Source organism: Arachis ipaensis, chromosome B7 (genome assembly GCF_059453495.1).
Source record: "Arachis ipaensis isolate K30076 ecotype BB chromosome B7, ASM5945349v1, whole genome shotgun sequence".
Lineage (NCBI taxonomy): Eukaryota > Viridiplantae > Streptophyta > Magnoliopsida > Fabales > Fabaceae > Arachis > Arachis ipaensis.
The window spans coordinates 14,318,456-14,327,680 of NC_142442.1; the positions used below are offsets into that span (position 1 = coordinate 14,318,456).

General features: G+C 38.6%; 1 protein-coding gene across 1 annotated transcript; it reads left to right on the top strand.

Annotated features, from left to right (window-relative positions):
- The first annotated feature begins 2,178 nt into the window (after nt 1-2,178).
- On the top strand, nt 2,179-2,761 carry LOC107606756 (uncharacterized). Its single transcript, XM_016308782.1, has 3 exons — nt 2,179-2,328; nt 2,405-2,571; nt 2,656-2,761. Exons 1-3 carry the CDS (start codon nt 2,179-2,181, stop codon nt 2,759-2,761), a joined length of 423 nt encoding a protein of 140 aa, XP_016164268.1.
- The last annotated feature ends 6,464 nt before the right edge of the window (nt 2,762-9,225 follow it).

A 9,225-nucleotide genomic window follows, 5' to 3' on the forward strand; every position in this document is an offset into this window, starting at 1 on the left:
GAAAAAACATCTTACCAAAAGTTAAAAATTTTAAGTATCTTGATGCATCATACAGGATAATGGAAAGATTGAACAGGATGTAAATCATAGGGTTCAAGCAGGTTGGTCAAAATGGCGGAGTGCATCTGGTTTTATATGCGACAAAAAAGTGCCTTTAAAACTTAAAGGTAAATTCTATCGCACCGCTATAAGACCAGCTATGCTGTATGGTACGGAGTGTTGGGCAGCTAAAGGGGAGCACGAACATAAGCTGAGTGTGGCAGAGATGAAGATGTTGAGATGGATGAGTGGTCATACGCGATTGGAAAAAATAAGGAATGAAGATATAAGGGAGAGAGTTAGAGTAGCACCCATTGTGGAAAAGATGGTTGAATTGCGTCTCAGGTGGTTTAGACATATGAGAAGAAGATCGATAGAACATCCAGTCAGGAGGGTGGATGAGATGGAAGATAGACAAAGGGCGAAAGGCAGAGGAAGACCTAAGAAGACCATCCATGAGGTGGTCAAACGAGATCTACATGTAAACGGCCTCTCTGTAGACATGATACATGACAGAGCACAATGACGTCGTTTGATTCATGTATCCGACCCCACTTAATGGGACAATGCTTTGTTGTTGTTGTTGTATTATTTGCATCTTTGGTCTAGTTTAGAATCCATTTTATTAGGGAAGATGTCCTCTTCTCCTAGTCCTTAGTTTTGTCTGTTTGTTTTTTGTTATTTATTTTCAGTTACCAAACAAAATTTGAGACTAATTAAATATTATTTTATTACTTTATTAAATTCTTCATTTTAAAAAGAAATTCATCTAAGAAATAAAGATCAAGTTTTTTTTTAACGTAAAATTCAAGTCTTATCAACTAAAATAACTATAGTACAGAGACATTATCTTTTCCGGTTGAATATCTTTTCTTGACAACATTTATTTAATTTAACTAAAATGATGAACACAAACATATGATCAGGTTCAAACCCTGCAGAAGAGTGCTTGCTTTTGTATTGCTTGTTATCTCAAAACAGAAACTTCATATTGATTTAATAAGGAGTTGTTTGTATTTGTCACCAAACAAATTGTGAATATTGCTTATCGTTGGGGTTGGAGCAGCCTTTGCAATAATATCTTCTTATCCTCTGCTTATGTTGTGTGTTAAGGGGAATATATAGACAGATCACAAAGTAGTTCCAAGTTCCAACTTAATTAATGTTTTAAAATATGGTGCTATCCTTTACTGAAATTTTCTGGTTACAAGTTATGCACATTCTTTTCATATCAATAACAGTGGATAGAAAATTGAAAAACATCATTTTCTGAAGCTAATGGAGCCAAAAACATCAAAGTAAAAGGAAGGACAAGTAATGAAGTGAAAATATTCAGTTTTAAAAACATCACTTCTTTGAGAAATATTTATGTATTAATGTGTTCAATAATGCATATTTACATCCACTCATTTTATTTATGATATGTAAAAATTACATAGAGATATTATCATATTGGTCTGCTGTGTTATGTGTACAAGGTTGTGCAGAAAACATAACTACTAGGGCAGAAATTGAATATATATTGTTGAAAGTAATACTAAACTGACTTATAATTATATTTAGATTCATATTTAACCCTTTTCTTTTTATACATTTCATATCAAATCACGAGCTATTGTTAATTCGATACATTCATCAATAATACCAATCATGTTCATAATCTAAATGGAACTCTACCTTGAAAGTCACAGTATTAATACTAATCAGTAATTTTTTCTATTCCTATTTTTTATATGCAAAAGTGTCTCTTCTTCCTGTTTATGCTTGTGATAAAATTAATAACTCTTCAATTCGGCAATTCTTATAAAATAAAGGGATAAGTATTGTTTTGGTCCCTCACGTTGAGGGTCGGAATCGAACCCGTCCACAATGTATATTTTGATTTAAAATCGTCCTTAAAGTCGCATTTGAGTTTAAAATTGTCCTTTATAATATTTTCGGACGTAAATGTCCTTGCATCGTTATGAGGCAGTTATGATCATCGAAAATAATAATAAATATATATATGTATATATAGGAAATTAAAATGAATGGGAAAGTTTAATAATTATACATTGAATTGAAAGGAGGAAAGGGTAAAGCAGCGTGGAAGCCATTGTTGCAGAGCTCACCGTGAGGACCTGCTGGAGGGAGACCGCCATGGCTGCACGAAGCTCAACCTCGTCTCGAATCCCATCTTCGTCACAAGGTAGGCTGCTACTTTGTTCTCATGGTGAGAAGCCGGTGTTGCGAATCTCGGGGACCAAGGAGAACCCAGGTCGCAGATTTTGGGGTTGTGTCTACTTTGAGGTTTGTTTATTTACTTTTCTGCTGAATTGGGTCTTCTGGTGATGGAAGGGATGGTGATCTCTGTGGGTATGTGCAGGTGCAAGAAGGTTGCAATTTTTTTCGTTGGGCAGATCCAGAGACAGAGGTGGAGTATTCAGAAATTGCTAGGTTAAGGAAGAAGCTTTCGATGATGAAATCAAGAACTAAAGTGGCAGAGTGGAAGCTGAAGTTCGTTGCAGTGTTAGGATTTTTTGGGTGGGTTGGGTTTGTATGTTTGTTGTTGCAGAGTTGGTCTAAAGTAACGCAACAGTGTCTCATTCCGTTGAACCTGGTATGAAACATGTGTAGGTATATTCTGCTGTTGTTTTTGGTGGTGAATTGGTCTGGCTGGGGTTTATGTATTAGGGGGGTTCTTGATTGTGGTATGTTGAATGTATTTGAAGATGTAATATGACTGTCTTGTAAGCATGGTTGCATATTGAAATGAGAGTGAAAGTTTTTCTTGGCAAAACATGATTTTCATGATTGAACAATAAAATAACAGTGTCATTAAAATGGTAACAACCTAAATACATAATAAGCATAGTGTTTGACATTACCAGAACCTTAATAGAAACTTAACTCAAAACAACCTAACCATCAAAAGGATTGGCTGGCAACAAGCCAATATTTCACTACAACCAACAGTAGCACAAAGGCAAAATATAAGCAACAAAAAGCAACAAAATATAAGCCAATATTTCAGTACAACCACACTGGATTAACCAGAAGCTTAACACAAACTTAAAACAAAATAAACCAACATGCTAAGTGTTGTCATTTCCCTAAAGCAATCCCCATTTTTTTGGAGGCAACTTTGCCATTAACTTCAGTTTCCTGGGAGAAACATGAGGTCCTCCAGCAGAGCTAACAGAGTAGTGCCTAGTGGGTTGGCTTGAAGTTGTGGCAAAGGATGGCTGAGATGCTGGAAGAACAGTGGTGGTTGGTTGTGATGATGAAGTTGGTGGATCAGGTTGGGCTGAAGGTGTGGGCTTCATGGTCCCCTTGGGCCTGCCTTTAGGCCTTTTTAGTGGTGCTACAGTGTTGGACTGGGCTGAGCTTGTTGGTTGTGTTGCTGAAGCAACTTTTCTCTTGACAGTGAGCTTGGGAGTGGGCTGTGTAGATGCAATTTTTTTTCCTCCCTTAGCAGCTGGAGGGATAGAGTTGTTGCTTCCCCTGGATTGCTTGCCCTTGCTTTGTTTCTTGGAATTTTGGGCCTATGACACATTTGCAGTCAATACAGAAGAATATAAGGCTGAGTTAAAAATTCTCAGACAAGCAGTGTAAAAAAATTTAATCAATATACCTCATTCTCAATAGGTTTAGGGCATCTGCTTTTATTGTGTCCAACAACACCACATATAGAGCACCTCTGTTTCCCCCCCCCTTCCTGGACATGTGAGTGCGGCTGCTCTGTTCTTCATCTCCAGCAACTGGCTTCCTTTTTTTGACTGGCCTGTGACTAGGCCTTCTGTATGGGGGAGGCATTACATCAGGATGTGGTGTAATCTCCCATAGGTCAGGGCCGTTCAATGGGTGAATTACTGTCTCGTAGCACCTCAAGTATGCTTCTCTCTTGTAGCAGTCAGCCACATAAGGTTCCAACTGAAGCCCTTTGAACTTGATGCAACCAATTGCATGGACACAAGGTATTCCACTCAACTGCCACCTTCTACAAGAGCACTCAGAGGATTCTAAATCAACAGTAAACTTATCTAACCCATTCATAACCTCATATTTCTGAGCAGCAGACCAATATGGACGCCAGTCACCAGCAGATCTAGACCTCCTCTCCAACTTGATTCTAATCCTAGGTAAGATTGTCCCTGCATACTTCTGAGCCAACTCCCTATTCTCTGCCCACCTAGTCATCAATTTAACCCGGATCTCCTCTAACATTGTAAGTATAGGTTTCTCTCTAGCATCAACTATGGCAGCATTAAAGCTCTCAGACATATTGTTAACCAGTGTATCTACTTTAGAATTATAGGTGAACCTAGATCTAGACCAATACCTAGGGGGGATAACAATTAGGTACCTATAGGCTTCCTGATTCACAGCTTTCAGTTCGGCCATGTTCTTCTCCCAGTCCCTCCAGTGAGTCGCCTTAGCACACCTCCACATTAGTTGCTTCAATTGTAACCCTGGAAACCATTTCCTGAAATTGCTGTATAGGTGCCTCACACAGAATCGATTCTCCACACCTGGTATAGCATCATCGTATGCTGGCAACAAACCCTGCAAGCAGAAAATGGAGGACCAAATAGTCATTGAGATATAGTAATTCATTGTGTCAATGTACATAAGTTAAATTCGGTTACACTTGCTTACTTTCTGCTGGTCAGACATAAAAGTAGTTCTTCCCATCTTCTCAACACCAATGTCAGTTGCAAGATGACTAAGGAACCAAGTCCATGAGTCCTTGGTCTCGGCCTCTACAACTGCATAGGCAATGGGCAGCATTTGGTCGTTTGGATCCCAACCAATGGCAGTGAGCAGTTGTCCCCCCTGTGGTGTCTTTAAAAAACATCCGTCTAGACCAATAAAGCTCCTACAATGGTTGAAGCTCTGCTTGCATGCTTCCAAGCAGATATAGATCCTTTGAAAGATACAGCAACTGGTCTGTGATGAGGCTACCTCATTATCAAGTTCAGGGAACCTTTGCACTTGTAAGCGAACAGATGTCCCTGGATTTGCCCGCATCAGCTCATGTGCATAATCATATATCCTCTTATACTGCTCTTGGAAGGTTCCCTGGATTTCATCAAGTGCAATCTGCTTGGTCCTCGTTGCCATTGACTTGGTGACAGTCAAGTTCCACTTTTTTTGAGCCTTTGACACTAACTCCCTAATCTTCACCTTCGGATTTGATTCCACTTTCTTCTTGAATGCCTTCCCTAGCCATCTAGAGTGCAAAATCTCCACCCTGTATGTTTGTGTACATGTGTGAGTCAAGTTCATGCTGCGAAGCTGCCAAGTATCCTCTTCTTTCATCTTCGCAGCATACAACCAAAACGGACACTCGCCAGTGCAAACTGCCCTAACCCTTTGCAGATCACACTTTCTAAATGTGATTGCCCGAGCCCTCTGCACAGCATATGCAGTCACAGTGTCCTTGAACTCTTCCCTGGTAGCATACACTGTGCCCACTTCCCACTTGTATTGGCTCATGTCTTTTTGATGCTTGTGAACTGGATAACTCTGTCCCTGGTGGTCTGAATCTGACACAGCACCTCCAACCTTGTGGTCATTCTCTATTTCATCACTCTCTGCTCCATCTTCATCCTCAAAGTTTTCAGTTGCAACCCTCTTATTTTTCACTGCCCTACTTTTTTCATTCAGCACATTAACATCTTGAAATCCACTGACAGCAGGATCAAGCTCATCTTCACTGCTGGTAAAGTGTAAATCATCTTCAGTCTCTTCCTCTTCCTCAGATGGTTCATACTCTGAATCAAAGCTATCACTATCACTATAGTTACTCATATTAGTATCCAGATTAACATCATCACCACCCTCTGTATTCTCGGCCCCAGAGATATCAGCAGCTGCATCAGATTTTTTTAAACCAGCATCTTCTCCTCCATACACAACCAGCTGTTGTCCCACATCATCCATCCTATGATTCCCCCCCCCCCCAACATCAATGTATCCAGAAGCAGGAAACACCTCCTCTTCCTGAACCTTGTGCACTACATACAACTCAACATAATCTCTTACCTCAGTTATTTTGCACATAGCAATAGAATCTGCATCAGACTTAAACAACTTCAAATATTTCTCCAAGTCTTCATGTGTAGGATCCTTGAACCACAACAAAGGGATATTCTCCTCCACATATCCAAACTGCTTTAACTCTGCATAAACTTCAAATACGGACCACGGATCACCATCAATTTCTTCTATCACTGTTGTTTCTCCCCCCACATACTCTAACGGCCCATTCCGATAGGTAAACCATCCCCCATGGTAGACTTTCAGTTTAAAGTACACAATTGGCTTCTCCAACAACCTATACACAGTGCCATATCACACAAATAGAAGAAAAAAATTAAAACCTAAACCACACAGTGATGTTTATTCCTAATCTCAGTAAACGGTAAACAGCGAAACATACCTGATAGAATGTGCACGACCCTGCCTTCCAGTAAACCAGACTCGGCTGCGATCTTCACTCCAAGAACACCTTCTAGCGTTTCTGATTCTTCCCTAGGGCACGGTGGAACAACATTGGTGAAGTGAAACGTTATGATTAATGTTGGGTTTACGTTGAGGGTTAGGAAGCATATGAAGGGGTGAGGTGTTTCGCGCGAAACACAAAAACTTCAGAAGGGTATCATCGTCATTTATAAAAAGTTTACTTCTTAAAGGACGATTTTAAATTCAAATGCGACTTTAAGGACGATTTTAAATCAAAATATACATCGGGGACGGGTTCGATTCCGACCCTCAATGTGAGGGACCAAAACAATACTTATCTCTAAAATAAAAGACCAATAACATGTGCTTTTCTCTTGTTAACTGGGAAAACATTATTTCTCCCAAAAAGAATGGTAATCTTGGGATTAGAGACACTTCCAGTGTTAACATTGCATTAATGGATGAGTTAGTTTGGCAACTTCTTAATAGTAAAGATAAGCTTCGGGTAGTGCAACTCATGTTAAAAAAAATATTTGAAGTATGGTGTTGATTGGGATGGTAACATTCCATAGAATGCTTCAAGGATTTGGAGGAACATGGTAACAGTTTACAATCATATTAAAGATAGTTTTGCTTGGTACATTGGATCTACTGATCAATCCTTGTGGTGTGATGAATAGTCTCCTTTTGGTACTCCCCTTTTTATTCATAATTCTGAAACTAATTTTTTGATTAGTGATGTTCTGGTTAATTCTAATTGAAAATTTAACCACTTAGCTACCCCTTTACCTATTGGTCTGATTAAGTTAATAATTTAATTCCTTTGGTTGGTTCTCATTCGGGCTAGCATTGGACTCCTAGCTCTAACAAGATGTGTACTGCAAGGGATGGGTATTTGTGGATTTCAAGGAAAAAACATACTTTGAATGAGAATAAAAACACTAATTATAACTAATTGATGGCTACAAATTATAAAATATGTTGTTTTCTAGCACTTCTCTTAATTAATACCACCTTTGTTATTTTTCTAAAAAATGTATTTATCAAAATTTCAAGTTTATTGTCCTAAAAAGGAATATCAAGAAAAAAATCCAAAATATTAATTTTTCGTGTAGTAATATCGAATTAAATTATTTATGTAATTAATTTTTAGTACTTACTTCGACACAATAACTAATTTATACGTATCAATACAATATAAAAGATGGACGAATAAAAATTTGTCACATAAATTATACTTATTTTTATCAGCATTTGTTTTTATTTATTTTTTAGAATATATTATATAATTATTGTGGATAAGCAGTGGAAGAAGGACGTAGTGGATGTTAAGAGGGTGGGAAATCGGATCATCTCTATCAAACTTGTGGTAGAGGGAGGTACTTTTCATGTGATTAGCGCTTATGCACCGAAAGTGGGTTCTGACGAACAATACAAGATAAGGTTTTTGGAAGATCTAGAGAGTTTGGTCCAAGGCATACCTTCATCAGATAAGATTTTCTTAGGAGGAGATTTAAATGGCCATGTTAGAAGAAAAGTGACTGGGTATGGAAGTATTCACGGAACCCATGGTTTCGGGGTGATCAATGCTGAGGGTAAAACTATTTTGGACTTTTCCTCAACCTTTGACCTTCTCATCGCAAATACATGTTTTAAAAAGAGAGACGGATATCTTATAACCTATAAGAGTGGCATCACAAGCTCTCAAATCGACTTTTTCTTGTTGAGGAGAATCGACTGAAAAATTTGCATTAATTGTAAAATTATCTCGGGGGAGAGTTTGACAACACAACATAGGGTGCTCGTCATGGATTTTCACGTTGAGCAAAGTTGAGAAAAAGACATCATACGAAGAACCCAAGGACGAGGTGGTGGTGGATGAAAGGTGATGAACAAAGAAACTTGCTAAGACGGGTAGAAGAATAGGCAAAATGGGATGGGAAAGAAAGCGCGGAAGAGATGTGGAGAGAGATGGCAGAAGTTACAGCAGAAGAAAGCTTTGGTAAATTTAAAGGAATAGGACCAAGAGACAAGGAGTCTTGGTGGTGGAATGCGAGTGTATAAGAAAAGATAAAGATAAAGATAAAAAGGGAGTGCTTTAAAGAGTGGTCTTTATGCTGCAATGCAGATAATTAGAAAAAATACAAGGCGGCTAAGAAAGAGACAAAAGTGGATGTAAGTGAAGTAAGAACAAGAGCATATGAGGGTCTTTACCAGTCTTTGGGTACGAAAGAAGGAGAAAAATGTATATATAGAATCACAAAGAGCCGTGATAGAAGAACGAGATATTTGGATCAGGTTAAGTGCATAAAGGATAAGGATGGAGAGGTGCTGGCTCAAGAGGAGAAGATTAATGAAAGGTAGAAGAGCTACTTCTACGAGCTATTTAATGAAGAATAGAAGACTCTTCCGAGCCTTGGTCGGTTATGTAAAAGGGAAGAAGATCAAAACTTTGATTACTATCGAAGGATTCGAGACTTCGAGGTAAAATAGACTCTAAAGCAGATGAAAAATGGCAGGGCAGTAGGGCTTGATAATATCCTGATTGAGGTTTGGAAAGGCCTTGGAGGGAAAGGTATCAACTGGTTAACCAAGCTTTTTAATAAGATTTTAAGGTCAAAGAAGATGCCTGATGAGTGGAGAAAAAGCACCTTGGTACCTATCTACAAGAATAAGGGGGATATACAAAGTTGCGAAAACTATAGAGGGATCATGATCATGAGCCATACCATGAAGTTA